The following is a 21,106-nucleotide window of genomic DNA, read 5'->3' as shown; positions in this document are numbered from 1 at the left end:
CAAACTTGGATTCTGTGAGTTCAGAGAGGAAAACGCCACATCATCCTTTCCTGTCCTTCACCATCCATCGCTGTTCAATACGACTGCAGGTGTAAGTCAAACATATATGTCCAAGTTCTGGACGTCCTGGGCGCGGCCCGCCGGGGGACGTGACGTCCTGGGCGCGGCCCGCCGGGGGACGTGACGTCCTGGGCGCGGCCCGCCGGGGGACGTCGTGTGTTTCTGATTGTTTTGGTCAGACTGTGCCTGAGGTCGCGGCTCTGGCACTGCTCATCGTGTCTAACAGTATAACATCAAGTCCATTGAGGAACTTTGACCGGTGGTTGAATGTGGTTCTCGCAGCCATCAGTCACATGTGCTGTATGGTAAATAACATGTCTGTGTAGCTGTGTGCGTTGCTGACACTGAACTACTCGCCTGGTACTAATGTTGTGAACCTTCCACATGGAACAGTGATCGAATTTCCATTTCTGAGTTGAAACTGAAGGAAGGAGGATGATGAACGTGTTTATATTAATGACGTCAACTGTAAGTCTTTATGAGGAGTTTTACAAACATCACGTTCCCTTCGTGACAGAATGGCTCGCTCCTGCTCTTTGCTGCCTTTTCAGTACCTTCATGCCTTCAGACGTTCTTGCATCTCTCCAGGACACCTCACAGTTTGTGAAGCCACTAATGTTCCAGAGATGATTTCTGAAATGCTTATGGCATCTGTTTCAGGTCAACATGGAAACGGCTCGTTTCTTCAAGTCTGACTTTGAAGAAAATGGCTCTATGGACAATGTCTGCCTTTTCCTCAACTTGGCCAACGACCCCACGTAAGAAATGATCTCCAGCAGTAGTCTGGCTGATGTTGTACATGTGGGCTGCTGTGTGTGTTACTCGTAATTGTTTGTCTCGTGGACTGAGAGCTACTAAAGATCTTGACTTTTCTCTTGCGGCTAACTAGCATCGAGCGTATCATCACTCCCCGCCTGGCGCTGACGACGGCAGAGTACCTGGCCTACCAGTGTGAGAAACACGTCCTGGTCATCCTCACCGACATGAGCTCCTACGCTGAAGCTCTGAGAGAGGTACGACTGCCTTTACTGTCTTTGGCTCAGCTAATGTTTAGGTGTTGTTTGTCAAAATAACATCGGTGTAAAAGCCAAATCCCAGTGAGTCACAACGTTTTAATCTAATGCTCTGTATTCAGGGCTCTAGAGTGCGACCATATTTTTCAATGATGCGACTAAAAAAAATCTTTGGTGTGACCAGCTGTTCAAGGTTTTGAAAAAAAACGTAAACACAGAGCGGACCCGACGCATCACAATCAGCTTTCTCACACGGACACGGCGTCGGGCCGAAAGCCGACAGCTCGCTGACTCTGATGCGTCGGCGCTTTGTGTTTCCGTCTTTTTTGCACTCGATTCTGAGCTGCAGGTTTTATCTCTCTCCAACCAAAATTCACTGAAGCAGCAGCAAAAGAAGATCCAAACTACGCTCCACATTTGATAAATGTCGTCATGAATCCCCTCTGACTTCTGCTGCTTTGCTACCAGCACAATAAAATCACACTTCCTGCACAGCTCTCTCTGTGCTTCGAGAACAGTTTCCCGTCTCAAATCTCTGTTTCCTGCATCATTCATTCGTTTATCACCCTCCAGTCTACCGTTGTTTACAGCGCTGTCGGCCGCTCGGACGAGAAAGCCTCATTTCTGCTGTTCAATACTGAAGAAATGTAAACTTCTTAAAACTATGCAATATTGCAGAATATTTTAAAGTTGATCTGCTATAGAAAACAGGAAAATCCCCTTCATGTTTTTCTGTTTTATCCTCAGTTACTTTGACACAAAGGCCTCTGCTGTGATGCTCACACCTCTGATGAAGGCTCACATGTATCAATGCTGATAAACCATCAAATTATAATATTTCTGACTGTCTGAGGCTAAATCAAATTGAATCGAATCAGGACCTCGTGAATCGGAATCGAGTGCATTACAGAAATCAGTGATGATGCCAGCCGTAGTGAGCAGCCTCGGCCCGACAGAAGTGGATGTAGCTGTGGGTAAAAAGGTGGAAAGAACTACTGATAACTTTTTTGTTAAGGCCTGATCCTTCTGAAACTCATAGCCAGCTCTGACACGGAGCCATCTGAAAAAGCACAGTGTATCCAGGAAACACATTATGTGCTGCGATAAATGCCCAAGTGTCCCCTCTAACACGGCCTTTCAGTGGCAAGCAGGTCGTCAGAGGAGCCGATGTGATGATTACGTTTAACTTGTCTACAGTATCACCAAAGAGAGCCAACGCACTTTAAGCACTTTAAGCACAAGCTTGTTAGTTAATCTTTTACAAATCAATATTGTCTGTGTGGACAGCAGTTTCCCACATGTAAAACTGCGGTGTTCAGCGATGCGGTTGAAAAAGTTAGGCGCACCAGGGCAACGGTGGCCCTGCGTGTTAAGGTCACTAACTCTACTGCTGGTTTGGTTGTTTTAATGCAGATAAGTGTGTTAAACAAATCCAACGACTCCTCATGCCCGGGCTCACAGTCGTCGTGGTTACTGGTTCTTCTTTATGAAAGGTTGATAATTTTACATTTACCATTCTGACCTGAAGAGTCTTTGGACGACTCTGGTAGGACGAATCCACATTTTAAATGTTTTTTGGTGTTTCACGTGAGTCTTAACCTCATGAGCAACTCTTGGCCGAGGTGACCACTGAGATTCCCTAACACTGACCAAAGGACACTTAAACGCTGCTTACATGGGGACAACGTCGACTCATAGATAGCAACACATTTTTCTGGCACAGCCTCCGAGGTGCACGGAGAAGACAAAGAGCTGATGTGTGGACAGTGACACTTACAGGATCAGGGAGCAGCTCTGCATTAGGCCTTCTGCCTCATTGCAAGACGTCCAACTGTTTGTGTTTAAATTAATGTTAATTGGTCAGCTGGTTCATTTGTGTCGCTGGAGTGTCCACAACAACATCAACTCGTGTCATCATGCTGCTGTGCATAAAAAGGGGAACCTTTAGGTTCTCACATTTCCATGGCTGATATTTGTTGCCAGAGGCTTTTCACTGTGTCATTGTATGCACGTTGTACCTCTGAGAGTGAAAACAAAGGCCAGACCTTCATGGGTGTTGGTGGATTATATATCCATTGTCACAGAGGCTTTACTGAGCAATGTTGTGCAGGAAACCTGAGATGCTGCCATATCCCAGGTAAATATAAATCAGCTGAATAACCCTTCAGGCTCATCTGCAGAAGCTAACGTGGTCAGCGAGTTCTTCTTCTCAGTGTTAAATCCTAGAAGTTGTTTTTAATTGTGTCCTATTCTTTTCACATTCAGTTTACATGCAGCTTTTCCATCTGCTCTCTCACTCTGCCGCACATATATGTATGTATGCCACATATTCAGCAGTGTGTGGTAAATACTGAATCCTCTCTCAAGCTGCACTCTGGCACAAAGTCAACACCCCCCAGTGTAAAACCTCAGCAACATCAGCACAAAGGTGATAGACTCACTAAAGTCGTGAGCTCCTGCTGAAAGGGAGGATAATGTGTCCTTCAGTCTACTAGGAAATACCTTAACTTCATTATTGTAGGTCTGGCTTTAAAAGGAAATGGACCCCCCCGATCCTCACTCCCCTCACACCCACTGCCCTCCTTTCTCCTTGTTGCGAGGAGTCGGGTCCTCTCAACTCACTCTTTTGTGTCTTCGTAATAATCCTTTTGTGTTGCACAGTTTGCTGTTTCAATATGTTGGCACAGCACAGTGTGGGTTTTTAAAGGGTACATGTGTGTTTGCTGTTCATAACCTTGGCACATGTACGTCTGCACCAATAGTCAACTGAGCCTCGGGCAGCTCTATGGGTAATTCAGCGTGTACAAAGAGCCGGGACATTAACATTTAACTTCTGTTTCCATTCACAAGCGTGAAGGTTGAATTTTGCATTGACTCTGCTGTTCAGCATCGTGGAGACTGCCCATCAACCTTTCAATCCACAGGTGAATAGGATCCATTTTCTTTCCCTCTTGCTCTGAATCCGGTGAACTTTTAGAACAAAGATTTGCTTTGGTCATTTTTGTAGAGGGTCTCCAACAGAATGGCAGCATTTCCAATCAGCTCTTTGCCTCTTTTGTAACCGAAATGGAAGAGTCAGCATCACTTGACTCTGCAGAAGTAAAGACTAGTGTTTGTCTTTGTTTTGAGTCTTACAATAATTTGATGTCTTCAGTTTAAATGCCAAATCCTGTGTTGCAGCCCGTTTACCCGAGGATGCAGAATGATGCTGTGCCAACCTCTGAATTGGTTTCAGACCAAATTTAAGTCAGGTGTGAAAACACTCATATAGCAGCTGTCAGTTTTTAAAGTTTCTTTTTCCAAACATATTGACTTGGAGGGGATCATTCCCTAACCTTGGTCACAGTGGTGAGCAGCACCGTCGCCTCACATCAACGTTTCAGAGCTTGGAGTTTGTGTTGTCTACTCCAGCTTCCTCCCATGGGTGGTAAATAACTGCAGATCTGTGGCTAACTGTAACCAGTCTGTTGCGTCCCTCTGCAGCCTCTAATCTGCTCAGTGTGTTCAGCTGGTGCTAATTGGCCACACCTAATCAGGTGTGGATAAAAGCATACCTGAGGCAAGCTTCCCAGGGAGCTCCCTAGTCTTTGCCTCGGTGGCACCAGCCGTTTTAGCCAACCTGAGAGTCCATTTTAAGATAAAACCTCGTTTCACCTACACTCTGGTATTCGTCTCCTTTTTTATGTTGCGGCTTTTGAGCCGGGTCGTAACAAGTCTAAAGTGTTTGGACTGGCCAGTGAGACCAGTAAAGACTAGACTATATCCAGTACCAGTGACCAAAATAAATGACACAACCTGAACATTTTTCCCAGATGAGATTCAAATATAAAGGGAATGTCTCATTACAGCCTTTGTCTGCTTCCCCCAACTCGTCCTCACCTTTAGGTCTCTGCTGCCCGAGAGGAAGTACCCGGGCGTCGAGGGTTTCCTGGCTACATGTACACAGATCTGGCCACCATCTATGAACGCGCCGGCAGAGTGGAAGGCAGAAACGGCTCCATCACCCAGATCCCCATTCTGACCATGCCCAACGATGGTGAGAGCACACCGCCTGCCATAGCTCTGAGCTGAAGCCTCATGTCTCTACCTGTGTGTGGTCGTCAGTCATCCACCTGTCCTTAAACGAGTTAATCTGCCCATGAGGCAACTGAATTAATGGAGGAGGTGTCTAAAGTGGAATGAGTAGACATTTTTGATGCCGTCAGTTACCATGGAAACATGTATGAAGAGCCTGCTCCTGTCTGAACATGACCCGCCCCCCCACAGCACTGCAGGGAGGGTGATTGTGTTGGCTTTTACAAAGGGCTCCCTGCTCTGGAGTAACACAGCCTCTCTGTGCTGGTGCAGCTACGTCTTCATAGTCATCGTGTTCCAGTTCAACAAATGCATTTGTCTCTTTGAACAGACATCACTCATCCAATTCCTGATCTGACTGGATACATCACAGAGGGCCAGGTGTATGTGGACAGACAGCTGCACAACAGACAGGTATGTGTCGGTCCGGGCTTTGAACCTGTGGCCTCACAGGTCAAAACCTGAAGAACAATATTAACATAATGATAACTGATGATGTCTGCAGACGATCGTGTTGTGCCCAGGTCCTCCGTGTCACATCTGTCACTGCAGAAATCAGTCTGTGTACCGAGAGCACATGCTCACTGCACGCATGTAGCTCATGTTTGATGGACACTCGACCAAACAGAAACATTGTTTTTTTTAAGTAAAGGTTTTTGGGCAGCACGGTGGTTAGCACTGTTGCCGCACAGCAAGAAGGTCCTGAGTTCAATTCTACCATCAGGTCTTCCTGTGTGGAGTTTGCATGTTCTCCCCGTGTTTGCGTGGGTTCTCTCCGGGTACTCCGGCTTCCTCCCACCGTCCAAAGACATGCAGCTTGTGGGGATAGGTTAATTGAATAATCCAAATTGCCACTAGGTGTGAGTGCGAATGGTTGTCTGTCCCTGTGTGTTGGCCCTGCGACAGACTGGCGACCTGTCCAGGGTGGACCCCGCCTCTCGCCCTCTGACAGCTGGGATTGGCTCCAGCGGAAGTGGATGGATGGAAAAGTTTTGTGGGGGTTTTTTTATGTTGTCTGACAAAGTCAGTATGACAGGAAATGCTAACCTGCCAGAAGGAGAGTCTTTGAGCCACGTGCTGCACGTGTTTGGTTTTTCCTCAACCTGCGACGTGTTTGACATGAGTCTCCTCTAAAGTTTTGATCGAAGCTGTAAACCAAAGCTAGACTGTGTGTTCCAAACTACATGATCCTGCACATTTCACAGTAAAGACTCCCTGCGTGCTGTACCTCAGCTGCTGTGTTTTTGGACAGCAGCAGGGACACACGGGACTGTGAGCTGTGAATGTTAGAGCACAGCTTGCTGAGGAGTTTGTCCTTATCTTGTTCCACACACAGACTTTTCATCCCAGTTAAATCAGACTTTGGTCAGAGTTGTTTGGACAGGTCTGACCTAAGACACCACGCTGCAGTGTGGACACAGCACAGAGCCAGATCTTTTAAAGAGCCGGCCTGTTTCTCTCATTTGGAGCTGAACAGCTGCCCTTTGTGCTTTTCCACAATATCCAGTAACACCTGTAACCTCATCCTACGTCTTTCAGATCTACCCACCTATCAACGTGCTGCCCTCTCTGTCCCGTTTAATGAAGTCTGCCATTGGAGAGGGGATGACCCGGAAGGACCACGCCGATGTGTCAAACCAGCTGGTAAACCGTCTCGCACGTTGCACCATGAATAATGTGTGTGAGGGCAGCAGTGTTGGTATGCAGCAGTAATAGTTCACGCAGTGAGTGTGTGTGTGTCTGCAGTATGCCTGTTACGCTATCGGTAAGGATGTCCAGGCCATGAAGGCCGTGGTGGGAGAAGAGGCGCTCACCTCGGATGATCTGCTGTATCTGGAGTTCCTGCAGAAGTTTGAGAAGAACTTTATTGCTCAGGGTAAGAAAAGCGATCTGCACACCGACAGACAGCAGCTTTGTATCACACTGTGTAACAGGAACACAAGAACACAACATTTCATTACAGCATTTTATTCACATAGTTTTCTCCTACGTTCCTTCATCTGCGACCTCACTGACACCTTTATTAGATTCAGTTTATAGCCTCAGTCGTCAGTTTCAAGTATTTATAAAAAGGTTGGTTAGAAGAGCTGAAGGAGGAAAGCAGGGCACGCTGAACGGCTACAACTAACTGATAGCTTTTATTTTAAGTTCCACATATTTGAAGCATCTTAGGGGCCTTTATTTTGAAGGTGTGTCTCGGCCCTCCTCCTCCATCGTGTCAGCTTCCTCGTAGTGCTGGGGGGTTTTGTGACTGCACTTGGGGACACATTCAGAGGTGCTCCTCTGTTCCTTCAGGTCTTAAACGGATGCTGCACGGTGGTTCGTCTTTACGATCACCACCTGTCAGCCTCGTGCGTTGGATCAGCTGTGCTTGCGGTCCATTGGACCCTGCTGTGAAGCTCAGCTCAGTGTTTGCACTGCAGTCACAGTGCAGTCTGTTACTTGTTTTGAATATGATTTGTAAGATTGTTACTGTTTAGTAAACAACAGATATGTAGTTATTATCTCACAGCAGTGAGGTCAGCCTGTAATCAGCATGTAACGTATGAAACTACGGCTGTTTTCTTCTGTCAGAGCGCTCTGCTGCGAATACCTGCAGCTGTTTTGGCATTTATTGTATGTCTGAGGTTACGTTTGTTCCTGGAAAATACTGATCTGTGAGGGTTCCTTCTTTTCTTCTCTTTGAGTGAGTAACGTGTTAAAATGGCGTAATCTTCTTGGTAAATACAGAGCCTTATTCCTCTTCTCAACACTAATGGACTCTAATGTTCCTGTGCATCCCGACAGCAGTATCCAAAGCATGTGGGAAACACGTCACAGTTTGTATGGAGGCGGCTCTGCAGATGTGAGTGATGGGGCTGAGACCGCTGCAGGTTACTCAGCTCTCACTGGTCATTTCAGCAGTCGGTCTGGAGAAATTGAGCTTGGGTTAAAATAAAAATGGGAGCACGATGAAAAGGTGTATGACGTTCTCCAGAGTACTTCGTCGTGGAGTGCACCACACGTTCGATTTCCTCATGTCAGTGTTTAATCAGCGAGTGACTGACGTGCTCTTTGTGTTACTGTTATACCGTCAGTATAAAGCACCTGGAGGCGACTGCTGTGGAGATTTGTTTCTATATAAATGCATTTGAATTTACTGAGAGGCTTTTTCATTGTGTTCGCATCACGTTTCTGTTTTAAAAACTGCACCTTTGATAAAAGCTACATGTAAGGTTACTGCAGCTGTAACACTGGATGTGTTGGTGTGTTTTGCTAACTGTGACTGCTCTGTGTGTCAGGCCCATACGACAACAGGACGGTGTACGAAACCTTAGACATCGGCTGGCAGCTGCTGCGAATCTTCCCCAAGGAGATGCTCAAGAGGATTCCTCAGAGCACGCTGGCAGAGTTTTACCCCCGAGAGTCTGCTCGTCACTGAGGCACACGTCACCATGCTCTGGTTCTGCTAACAGGCCGTTTCCATGTCTCAGTAATAATACCCCCTCCTTTAGATTCACTGTAGTGTGTTCGTGTATGAAAAGTGTCTGAGTAAAGAGTAAGTGTATCCTAATCAGTCCTTATTTATTGTGCTGTTATATATCAAGATATCTTCTTTATCAAATAAAGCCCAACGAGAGCAAAGCAAAAGGTTTCCTGTAGAGACCCGTGATGATGCCACCATGTTCTCAGAAAGATGTTATTTCATGATTTAGTAACTGTACAGAAACACGTACAGGCACCGGTGTTTGTTTTAAGGACGGTCAGCGCTCTCTGCTCTCCGTGTTACGTGGACCTGGATGCTTTCTTCTGCCCTCTGGACCTTCTTGCTTCTTCTCTGCATTTACATTTTTGTGCTGTTTTGATTTGTCTTGCAAAAACATGAGTGAGTGTATTTTAAAGAAATCACATCTGTCTGCAGAAACTGTTTATTGTGCAACCATGGTTCTGTGAGTTTACATTAAATTATATGACGGTGCTTTGTTGTGTGTCCTGGATCATTGTCCCCTGCTGCCAACATCTGAGCTACAAAAACATATCTGTTAGCGGCTGTAACAAAAGTATAAATATGTAACTACAAGGCTCCCTCATCCTTTCTTTTTAGAGCTGTGAACTCTAAACCAGCTCTCCCAGTTTCTGCTGACACAGCCAGTGTCCTCCCTCACTGCCTTCATCAGCTGTTAGCATCAGATGAGCCAGTGTGACAGTTAAGCTAACGTCATCCGTCTGTGTGGAGCTGCTACAGGATACAATGTGCTGCACACCAGAAGAGCAAAGGATAAATGAAGGCTTTGTGTTTCATGTTGCTTCACATTGAATTCTTACAGGATGTGTTTGAATGGAAAATTAATCTGCAAAGAAAAACCGCGCAGCTGTCTTCACTGTATCGGCGCCACGGTTCATTTATCGTGACTGAAGTGGATACAAAGTAAACAGCATCGTTCTTCTGCTGTTGATATTTCTATATTTAATGTTGACGTCCGCGTGCCAGAATATTGATGAGCCGGGCTTATTATTGCTGTTATTATTTTTGTTGTTGTTTTTAATCCTTTTGAGGTCAAAGTGGAGATTCTAGTTGTTCAGAGACAAACAACCTCGGTCAGTGAACTCGTGCTACAAAGGAAATGATTCCTGTTCTGGCACAAAACCACACAAACAATGTGCCAAGGTGTCCGTGGAAAGGACGTTTCTACACAGACGAGCTTTCAAGTCCTGTTTTCATAGTTTCATATTATTCTTTATATTTCTGGTTTTATTGTGAAGCACTTTGACTTGTATCTATGAATCGTGCTGTGTAAATACAATCAACTAGACATGCTAGTAGTGACGTTTCGTGAAGCAGCGAGAGACGAGCGTCGTGACGTTACCGACAGAAATGACACGTTTATTATTGTCACGTGGTGTCTGACGTTTTGCCTGATTATTTGTATCCTCTGTGTCTTTACTGTATGAAGAGCCAAGACTCCAACGTTTCGGGAGTAATAAGTTATTAAAGGAAGTGTTTGGGAACTAAAAATCAAGAATGGCAGATGCAAGGTTATCAGCGGTTCCATCCTCGTACAATAAAGAGGATGTGTTGCATGACACGTGTTTCATAAAGCCATCTACACTAAGCTTGTTGTAAAGGATGCAACAGCCGTGGCAGTTCGTCTGGAATCAAGTGTGATCCGCACATTCCGACTTTATTCTCAAAATAATCACTGATATTGTTCCTAATGTGGCCCTAATGCTCCCAGCTGCACTCTTATCTCGTGCTGTGTCCACCTGGGCAGGTGTGTCTTGAAAGAACACTTCCTGTTGAACTTTGGACAGGGATTTCTGTCATGGCTGCGGAGGAACTCGACAGAATTCATGTTATTACAAAGCTGTCGAATCAGGGTAAGTTTCTTTTCTGGTCCTGTAAGTGTTTCCAGTAGTAACGCTGCATTTTACTGCAGTGACATCACAGCCCAGCAGTTTAAGATCCTGAAGAGCGTCTTTAAGATTTACTGCTTGGCCAGTGTTGAGGGCTGGGTTATCACATAGCTGCTTATTTGCCTTCTCTAAGGGTTTTGTTTCTGTGGCCAAAGGTGTGTACAGTAAGTGTGCTTTAGCTTGACATAACAACTCTGCCACAGTCTAACGTGGCCTGTGGATTAGACAGCTAATCTTAAATCAAGCCTGTGGTGAAAAAAAGAGGTTGGACCCAACTCAAGACCCCTCGTGTCATTCTATGTAAAGCATGAGACAGCAAGAGAAGCACACATGAAGGCAGGATAATCCATGTAGATGACCTACTTCTGGGTTTTGCACGCTTGCTGACTGTCGTGGCTCACTGGGCAACTTGATGAAACTTAAAATGTTCCCAGTGGGAGAAATGTTTCGTCACTTATCCCAGTGACTATTTCAGTCACCACATGCAGGTTTGCCCAACCTTATTAACAGTTTGTATAAGGAATGAACAATGGGCTGTGAGGTCATTGATCTTTAATATGCACTTTGTCATGAACACTGATCAACAACCATGAGTCCCATTGACAGAGAGTTGGGGAATGGCTGCAATCACAGCATTGTAAGATGGTGACAGACGTACCCTTAGGCCCCTCCTCCATTCAGAGATGGTCTTTCCCTTTTCATGTAAATGGCCTCCTTGACTCCGCCCTCAAACCAGCGTTCCTCCCTGTCCAGGATGTCACATCCTCATCATTGAAAGAGTGTCCACTGGCCTGTAGGTGTAAATAGACTGCAGAGTCCTGGCCTGACGAGGTGGCTCTGCTGTGTTGTAGCCAGAGCTTGTTTGGTTTCCCTGATGTATAAATCCTGGCAATCCTCCTGCACTTAACAGCGTACACTATGTTACTCTGTTTGTGTCGGGGGACCCGATCCTTGGGGGGGACCCGTTTTTGGCGCAGCGTGTTTTGGGGTTTAAAAGCCACAGAGACCTGGTGTTTAGTAAAAATGTGTCTCAGCTGCTCCGATACTCCTGACACGTACAGGATCACTACAGGTTTTCTCTTAGGCAGCGGTTGTCCTTCTCTCCTGGATCAGCTGGAGCTTTCTTTAGGAGCCTTCCCAGCTTTGACAAACGTCCAGCTGGGGTAACCACATTTACTCGGGGCCTTCTTGATGTTCTTCTGCCTCCCTGGCTGCTGTGTCAGTGGGGATGGTGTTCGCTCTGTGTTGTAATCTGCAGTCGGCTGTGACTGAAGAAGTCACTTGGATGAGCGATGAAAGGTAGCAGAGGGGATTGTTGATCAGTTTCAGCAGCTTTGGTCTTAATGAAATTAACATTAGACGGTTAGGGTTAGTGAGACAAGCCCTCCAAATACAACTGGTTGAACAGGTGGAATCCACTGACACTCTTTTCTGACTGTTTTCTTTTCACTTTGAATTTGCTTGGCTCAGTGTCACTAATTGTTGCATGAGGACAATACAGGGACTGCACAAGTCCGAGTCCTCTAAGATGTCACATAAATATGTGCTATTGCCAGAAAGTCTGGTCTCTCTCAGCACAGTCCCAGGAGCATGGGGGCGATTCCAGGAGACAGGCAGGTATCTACAGCAGCATGACAGGCGTGTCTAACCTGACTCCTACAGAGCACTTGACTGGAAGACGCCTCTTTCAGCACACCATTACGTTGCTCTCATAATGGGAAGGCAACGTAGATGCTGATGGGACCAGCATCTGCATCTGCAAGGAGGAACGGGACGAGTGCTGCCAGAGGCTTACTAAATGACCTCCAGTACTCCACTGGTGTAAATGTGTCTGACCAGTCAATCAGAAGCCGACTCTGTGAAGGTGGCCTGAGGGCTCAGCGTCCTCTGCTGGGCTCCTCGCTCTCTTCCTACTTTCCTGTCCATCTCCACCGTCACTGTGGAATAAGGACAAATGCAAAAACATAATATTATAATATTAAAAAAGTGTTCACAGTAGTTGATCATCAGTTAATTAAGTGCATTTAATTAGCCCCACATGGCTGCTAACTGCTAACTCTTATGAAAGAAGCCAGGGTGTATTTAGTTTTTCACTGGATGGAGTCCTGTGGGAACTTTGGTTTTCTCATGACTGTATATCAAAGATAAACGTGGCTGTTGTCACTGTTGTTTTTGAGACGGTGCATCTCAAAGACTGTTGTGTCAAGATTTTGGCTTCTGTCATTCTGGCGTTTTGGAGCCAAACGTGACCATATTTTAAAAAGAGAAGTGCTAAGTTATTACCTAATGCAAGCCTGCATCCATAAACTGTACAGGTTCAGCGCACAGACACACATATCTGTTTAAACGTCCACCAAACGTGTTTGGTGTCTGTGCATTACTGTAGGCCAACCTGGAGGTATCCAGCATTGTCCAGGACAACATCTGCCTGGCTGACACCACCTTTAGAGTCCAGTTTAGAGTTGGGTAGCCTGAGTCCAGTGATGGCCTTCATGCAGACCTCTTTCACGCCGTTGTCTCGAGTTCCTGCTCCAGCTTTCTCTTATACTTGTCCTTAGCCTCTCTGATCCTGTCCCTCAACACTCCCTGAACATTCTCACCTTCTCTCTGGTGCCGCTCTGAAGCCCCTCTTCTTGTCCTTGAGGAGGGCTGTGATGTCCGTAGTCACCCACAGCTTTTTATTTGGGAAAAGTGCACAGTCCAAGCTGGGACGATGGAGTTGGTGTAATCATTACGACCAGTAATATAACCTGGCCCGTGTTAGAGTAAGGATGCATAATGATGTTTGAGGCATGTTTTTTGTAGTATAACTGAAGTTAAAACATAATGTTGTGACTACGTCAAGCTAGCTCTCAGCATAATGTGCAATCAGCTCTGTGACTGATTAACGGGACAAAAGAAAAGGAGGACGTTCCCTCTGTTTTCACGTGTTCACGGTGTACTGCTTCGACGAAGAGAAAGTGAATCAAACTCCTTACCTGTGTGATAACGAGCTTTCTAACAAGTGTAATGTACAGTTGTGGTCAGATGTTTATGTGCAGTCATCATGAGCACAAATGTTATGGTAAGTTTTTCCAGGGTGGAATGACTATTTCATTTTTTTGGTTTAGCACAATTTATCTACACATGTATTATGGAAGGTAGTTTCCTGCACTACGTGCACGCAAGCCAGTTATATTTAGACGGTACTATATTCAAAATAGCGTGCTATAATAGTCCTGTGACACGACACAAGTGTGACTGGATGAGACATTATCACATGCTAGAGAAGCTTCCACTGGGCTCTTTGAAGATGAAAGGAGCTCTTTACTGTGACTGAGTGATGGCGATGGCTTACTGGCACCCTTTGCTCCCCACAGCCCTGCACGAGTATGAGGATCTTCAGAGAAAGCAAGAAACTACAGCCATGGAAGTAAGTGTTACAATCTAATGTTTACAGTCTGCAGACCTCGATCAGCTCTGATCCAGCTCGCTTACAGTAGCAACAAGTGTAACAGCTGCGATAGATGAGAACAGTTGGTGCTCACAGTAATAGAAGCTGGCCGAGCAGCGGGGCAGCAGGGTAACACTTCTTTCTTTGTTTATTTGAACAATAAAAACATTAACTAAAATATTTTGGTTTCAAAGTGATTAAAAAGCATCGAGCTGATAATAACCTCGAGCAGGTCCAGTACTCAGTGTTGTGTTAAATAGCTGCCATGATCACATTTTTGTTATTGTCTAAAACTAAGCAGATATGAGGTCAGTCTGTGTGTAATATTTGTCTTTAACTGTTTCGAACACTGAGAATGAACGATGGCAAAAAAATCACTTCTATCTCTCCAAGCGTAGTCCCTCTTATGATTGCTGCAATATTGTTGTGACTGTAGCACACTGGAAACAATCACGAGTTCCACAGCAATGGAGCTTTTCACAGGTGAGCCTGAGTCACCTGCCAAGCTTTTGTTTCCCTGCTCCATTTCTAAAACGTTTTCACACTAAGATTAGCCCGTGTGATTCCTCACACAGAACACGGATCAGGAGAATTACAATAGAATTAGAATCAATATTGACTTCACTCCTGTTGTGAAGCTAATGTTGGGTAACGTAGTTAGACCTTTAGTGCTCATTTCCCCCTGTTTCAGCAAATAACATGGCGTCCAGTATAGGAACAATACTTGTTCATGAACATTGTAATCTACACAGTATTCCAGGAAGTAATATCACTGATATTGTACAGTATTGTTTTATTATGAGCAGTGAAGGATTAATAATGAACCACCTGCTATAACGGTGTCCACATCCTCTGTGAACAGAGCTCAGTGTGCGTCCAGTAAACTTAAGCTGAACACACAGTGTTGATCTTTAGCATCAAGCCAAACTGGATCATCTGTAAGGCTCAGTTTAGAAGGAAGTTTGACCAGATAATGATTTACTGATATTTAATGGCAGAAACAACAGTGAATGAGGACAAAGTAGCACAACAATCTATTTCATTTGTTTGGTTTAGCACAATTTATCTACACATGTATTATGGAAGGTTAGGTACACGTAGGACTAAACATGGCTGCTAAACAAAAGGTCTGAGGTGCTCACAGAGACCATCAGGGGGTTTTTCCCTTCTTAACATCTACATAGTTTTATATACTGTCATCGCATTTAAATGACCTGCTTTTCCAGACTGAGCTGTGGCATTGCATAAAGGTTAATGATGAACTGAAGCTACTCTGTGTCTTACATAAGTTCAAGAGGCTGGAAGAGGAGCGAGACGAGGCGATGAAGAAGCTCTCTGAGTTCCAGCAAGGTAAGTTCACCTGTGTCCAAAAGTGAGATCCCCATTGCACCAACATGTTTAACTCACTATTGTTTGCACATCAATGCTTAATACACATATCACAGCTCTGAGCATGTGTCATACGTGTCTATGGCGCTAACACATACAGTGGGTAATCCCGATCTAAGATTATGAAATTGTCCAGCGTCTGTAGCTTTTCCTTTAGAGCCGCACTCTTCCTGTTCTACATGTCAAAGTCCGTTTGTTGGCCAGAGAGTAAACGATTGAACCTGGAGGCGCTTTGGTTTGGATTTATGTTTCTGTGAACAGCTGACAGTTTAAAAGACATGCATACCTGACACATATGACTAAAAGGAAATGCCTTTGGGCTTTGTGACAAATCCATATTCATGAATTACTCACAATGGAAATACAGTAATAAATTCACAAGCAAAAAGTAATAAGTACAGTATGTATGTAACACAATAATTATCAAACTATCAGAAGTTACACTGTTACAAAGTCAAACTGCAGCTGCATGAATAAGATCTGCACATACACTGATCGAGTGGTTTTAAACACCAAATAATTACGTTTACAAGACAAAGTTTTTTTTTTCTCCCACGTGGATTTTGTTTTCTCCCGTGTCCCTACATTGAGAGAAGCTCAGCTACATTCATGCAGTCAGCCAGCTGGATCTACGGCAGAGTAAGCCCTCGTCTTCATTCCTGCCAAAGCTTTTTCAAGTCAAATGCAGGGACTCAGGTGGCGATCCAAGGATGTTCTAGTGTTGGTTTCTGAACCTGGTTTGGTTGCAATCGTGCTGCTGCTGGAAAGTCCAGTAATTATTAAGGCCTCCATCTGCACATTAGCACGATCACGTTATTCTTCACAAAGGATTTTAAAGACTCAAACACCTGTAAATCAGGTTTCATCAGTTCTGTGGCTGAACCACCGTCTGAGCTCATACTGAGCTTGTGAAGCTCGTCATAAACGTTACTTATCAAGCTTATCAAGTATAATTTCACTGAACAAGCAGACTTTATGTACAGCAGTATGTACATATTCCAGGTGACTTTTACACAGCCTTAAAGAATGAAAGCAGCGAGTTGTCTGGAAAATAAGTACTTGCTGGTTCAGTGTTGTACCTAAAGACTTCATCAGTCCTCCAGTAACTCTTTGGCATTTTTCTGTTGAAGTCATTTCTCTTGTGAGAAATATTAATGGTGCTTCCACTCGCAGTAAGACTTCCTGCTGTTGTGTGCATCTGCTGCCATCTGTGTCTCTTAAAACTTCTGAAGTTTGAGTCCTGTTATCATGTAAAACAATAATACGGCCAAAGTGTAGGATTAGTTTGATTCATTTGGGCTTAATAATGATCTGGTGGCTCTCTGGCCTCCTGTTGGTGTCACTTACAGCAGGCTTTTTAGGAAGCTCCCGATTTTCAGAAATGGGAGTTTAGTCAGGAGTTTAGTCTGATATACACAAATGTTCCCTCAACGTCTAATTGTCGTATGTCTGGGTAGCTCTGTGTGCCTATAGATGACCTGACGCAGTAAAAGGTACATATTTAAAACATTTCTTTTAGATTTTAGAGCAAAGTCTCGGGACGATCTGTCTCCTGATATTGCTTCTAATGTAATTTGTCACTATTTATTTTAAGATCAAGCTAGCATGATGCTATATAATGTTGAATTGTACCATGCCATTACAGCAGTGTTTCCCAACCACTGGGCCTTGGCACATAGGTGTGTCAGGTGATCCACTGGTGTGCCGTGGACGGTTATCTGGTTCCACCTGATTGGTCCTCTAAGCTATCGGCGTGAGTAACGGGCGGAACAATAACATTCTCTTCCACTAGAGGGCAGTACAACTACCTGCTCTAATTAAATGGGTTTCCAACTGCCAGTAAAACAGAAGAAGACAAAGGAGAAATGACATAATAGTCATGCTGTGAGACAATGCAGCGCGGAATAGCAATAGATAAATATTTGAAAAACAGTAAGTGTGATGCGCAAGGTGGTTGGTGCCTGTCGTGGTGGTAACCCCCGAACCAAATGGTGGACACCAGAGGTGAAGGGAGCCACCAGGCTGAAGAAGGAGTCCTATCGGGCTTGGTTAGCCTGTGGGACTCCGGAGGCAGCCGACAGGTACCGACAGGCCAAGCGGAATGCGGCTCGGGCAGTGGCTGAAGCAAAAACTCGGGTGTGGGAGGAGTTCAGAGAGGCCATGGAAAAAGACTTTCAGACTGCCTCGAAGAGATTCTGGCAAACCGTCAGGCGTCTCAGGAGGGGGAAGCGGTGCTCTACCTGCACTGTGTATAGTGCTGGCGGAGCGCCGCTGACGTCGACTGAGAAAATTGTCAGGCGGTGGAAGGAATACTTCGAGGACCTCCTCAATCCCACTGACACGTCTTCCGAGGAGGAAGCAGAGTCTGGCGATGAGGGGGATGACCCGCCAATTTCCGGGGGCGAGGTCACTGAGGCAGTTAAACAACTCCTTGGTGGCAGAGCTCCTGGTGTTGATGAGGTCCGCCCCGAGTTCCTGAAGGCTCTGGACATTGTAGGGCTGTCCTGGTTGACACGCCTCTGCAATGTTGCGTGGAGATCAGGGGCAGTACCTGTGGACTGGCAGACCGGGGTGGTGGTCCCCATCTTTAAGAAGGGGACCGGAGGGTGTGTTCCAACTACAGGGGGATCACACTCCTCAGCCTCCCTGGGAAAGTCTATGCCAGGGTGCTGGAAAGGAGAGTTCTACCACAGTGCTGAATGCCTGAGTCAAATGAGGCTGCGTGCGTGTGTGTCTGCAGTCGAGAATGCTCAGCTGAAGGCCAGCAAAGTCAGTCAGCTCCTGGGACAAAGTCTGGGACCCCCTTTGCTGGTTAGAGAGGACGAAACCAAAGAGTGGAGGAACAACGAGGACAACGGTGGTGGGGGGCAGGGGTCTGCAGCCCCTTCTCACTTTCCCAGCTTACCTGCAGTCACTGCTTCCTCGCAGCCTCGTCTCCTTCAGCCTCAGAGACACGAGCAGGAAAATGAGATGAGAGATATAATGCTTAAAAAAAAGTAGTTTTAATTCAGCCAACACTTTCTTGAAATAGAAAAATAATTTTGTTTTGACTTTGAGAGCAATTTGGAGAGTCTCGGTCTGTCAACGTTGTTTTTTTGCATATTTGGTGGACACTTTGGGTTGTTTTGTGTTTGTAAACTTCAGAGAAATAAATGTAGTAATTCAAGGAAAGGAGAGTTCGTCCGCTAGTCGAACCTCGGATACAGGAGGAACAATGCGGTTTTTGTCCTGGTCGCGGAACACTGGACCAGCTCTTTATCCTCTCGAGGATACTTGAGGGTGCATGGGAGTTTGCCCAACCAGTCTACATGTGTTTTGTGGACTTGGAGAAGGCATTCGACCGTGTCCCTCGGGGTGTCCTGTGGCAGGTGTTGCGGGAGTATGGGGTGTCTGGCCCATTGCTACGGGCCATTCGATCCCTATACAACCGTTGCAAGAGCTTGGTTCGCATTGCCAGCAATAAGTCGGACTCGTTCCTGGTGGGTGATGGGCTCCGCCAGGGCTGCCCTTTGTCTCCGGTTCTGTTCATAATTTTCATGGACAGGATTTCTAGGCGCAGCCAAGTGGCGGAGGGCTTTCGCTTTGGTGGCCTCAGAATCTCATCTCTGCTTCTCGTGGATGATGTGGTTCTGTTGGCTTCATCAGGTGAGGGCCTCCAGCTCGCATTGGAACCATTCGCAGCCGAGTGTGAAGCAGCGGGAATTAGAATCAGCACCTCCAAATCTAAGGCCATGGTCCTCAGCCGGAAAAGGGTGGAGTGCCCACTTCGGGTCGGGGATGAGTTCCTGCCCCAAGTGGAGGAGTTCAAGTATCTCGGGGTCTTGTTCGTGAGTGATGGGAGAAGGGAGCCGGAGATCAACAGACGATCAACAGACTGGTCCGTCGTGGAGAAGAGAGAGCTGAGTGTAAAAGCGAAGGGAGGTCTGGGCCTCTTTGCTTAGGCTGCTGCCCCCGCGACCCGGCCACGGATAAAGCGGAAGAAGATGGATGAATGGATGGATGGATGGCTCCAAAAGGATGGGAAACACTGCTCTATGGTACAAAATAGACATGACAGGTTGAACATTAGTCTCTGCAGGGGTACAGGTATTTAGTGGCTAGTAAAAGTCCAACATGCAATCTCACACACACAGCATTACAGTGAGTTTGTTTACATTGTTTGTATTATAAAATGACACCAAAAGCATGAAAAAATCTGATTGAAGAACAAAGACTGATGACAGATAGGAGCACAGTGAGGTATGGGACATTAGCAGGAACATGATATCTCTGTTAGGGCTGCCACAAACGATTATTTTGATAGTCAACTAGTCACCGATTATTTTTGCGATTAGTCGACTAATCAGATCATCATCCACTGGACGTAAAACTACAGCTTATTGCACCAGCAGCATCTGCTCTTATATAACTATCATTAGCTTACAGCTTTAAGCTTTTAAGGTGCTAACTAAAAATAAAGACAAGATGATAGTTTATAAAATTTTAATGAAATCTGCAGATTGTTTCGGTGAAGTTTAATAAACTCCTTGCTATCTAAAATATAACAGGACACCGGAGTATATTCTCCAGCATCTCACACTTCTGATGATCAGCTGTCTGCTTGATGTTTATTCAGCTGTGTAAAAACTATAACTTTAATCTCAGCCAAACAGATTTACTCAGGAACAAATAAAACACTGAAAAAAAGCCAAACAATAACATTTTTAAGTTATCTAAGTGACTTATATATCATGTTTAACCTGAGTAGCGAAAGACGTCGGTGGGTTTGAAAACGATCTGCAGGGAGTCCGGTGTTCTCACGGCTCTAGTGACCTAGCCCCCGGCTAACTATCGAGCTAGTGGGTAACAGACGTCTCCGAAAACGTCGGAGCGCTTTTGAAAATATGTGGTGTCCTGATAAACTGAGCAGATATTTGAGGTTTACACAGCTACATTCTGAAAATATGTTAAACGTTTATTTTGTGACCCAGAAAGAATAATAAGAGTAACATTAAAACTAACTAGCTGCCGCCATTGTTGGAAACTGAGCAGGGCCGCGCTATGAATTCTGGGACACAGCTTCTTCTTCTTCTTCTTCTTCTTCTTCTTTGGGGTTTAACGGCAGCTGGCATCCTTGTACATGCAGTGCTGCCATCTTCTGTTTCAGTCCGTTATTACACTCTTAAATCCTGCTACTTATTCCTGCGTCTTTCAGGATCTTACAAAGCTTCAAACGACGCGTCGACTATTAAATCAGTCGTCGACGATTTTGATAGTTGACGTAATCATGACTAGTCGACTAATCGTGGCAGCCCTAATCTCTGTCACTCACACTTGGAAAAGTTAGCTGCAGGCTAAACTAGCGGGCCTATTTACCAGTAAGATGGCGCACTGTAATAAATTTATGTTGTTTGAAAATGATTGCAGCTGTGGAAATACGAGCCTGGATACAGATAATGGCACGTGAGCGGCACCCTTGCATCCCCAGCTCCTTTTCTGAGCTTTTAATCGCTTCCCGGGATTGCAAACACATTTCAGGTGCTCCGCTGCACCATTCAATTGATTTTCCTTACAGGTTGCTATGACCACTTTAGTGGAGACAGAATTTGAAATGGGGCACCACATGTCAAAGGAAGGAGCAAATAGTTTGTCTTTGTAGCCATGACAGTTGTGTGGATTTTCATCTGAATAATTCTGGCCTGTACTCATGTATTCAGTGATTCTCCAGCCAAAACACATATTGTGTTTGACTTACGCGTTAATA

The 21,106-nt window shown here is 45.4% G+C and overlaps 3 protein-coding genes across 4 annotated transcripts in view; all 3 read left to right on the top strand.

Annotated features, from left to right (window-relative positions):
- atp6v1ba (ATPase, H+ transporting, lysosomal, V1 subunit B, member a) overlaps positions 1–9,105 on the top strand; it is a 43,860-nt gene extending 34,755 nt beyond the window's left edge. The window contains exons 8-14 of the mRNA XM_086258174.1: positions 721–818; positions 950–1,073; positions 4,959–5,109; positions 5,479–5,561; positions 6,687–6,791; positions 6,894–7,023; positions 8,429–9,105. Of these exons, the coding sequence (XP_086114300.1) occupies positions 721–818; positions 950–1,073; positions 4,959–5,109; positions 5,479–5,561; positions 6,687–6,791; positions 6,894–7,023; positions 8,429–8,568 (831 nt within the window). The 3' untranslated portion in view covers positions 8,569–9,105. The remainder of the gene's footprint in view (positions 1–720; positions 819–949; positions 1,074–4,958; positions 5,110–5,478; positions 5,562–6,686; positions 6,792–6,893; positions 7,024–8,428) is intronic.
- Positions 1–21,106, top strand: part of hspa12a (heat shock protein family A (Hsp70) member 12A) — a 373,254-nt gene that overhangs the window by 191,605 nt on the left and 160,543 nt on the right. The gene's annotated exons all lie outside the window — the stretch shown is intronic.
- shtn1 (shootin 1) overlaps positions 10,389–21,106 on the top strand; it is a 41,093-nt gene continuing 30,375 nt past the window's right edge. Inside the window, exons 1-3 of one of the 2 annotated variants that reach the window (XM_086257989.1) lie at positions 10,389–10,505; positions 13,901–13,953; positions 15,264–15,324. In XM_086257989.1, the coding sequence (XP_086114115.1) occupies positions 10,451–10,505; positions 13,901–13,953; positions 15,264–15,324 (169 nt within the window). In that variant the 5' untranslated portion in view covers positions 10,389–10,450. The remainder of the gene's footprint in view (positions 10,506–13,900; positions 13,954–15,263; positions 15,325–21,106) is intronic. The other variant, XM_086257988.1, reaches the window with a different exon arrangement.

The sequence above is a fragment of the Aulonocara sp. 'chitande type north' Nkhata Bay genome, linkage group LG13 (genome assembly GCF_057382095.1).
Source record: "Aulonocara sp. 'chitande type north' Nkhata Bay isolate Kocher_YH1m ecotype deep benthic linkage group LG13, A_spYH_male_GT1.1, whole genome shotgun sequence".
Classification (NCBI taxonomy): Eukaryota; Metazoa; Chordata; class Actinopteri; order Cichliformes; family Cichlidae; genus Aulonocara; species Aulonocara sp. 'chitande type north' Nkhata Bay.
The sequence above is the reverse complement of the archived record's forward strand: the minus strand, read 5'-3'. Positions and strand labels throughout refer to the sequence as shown.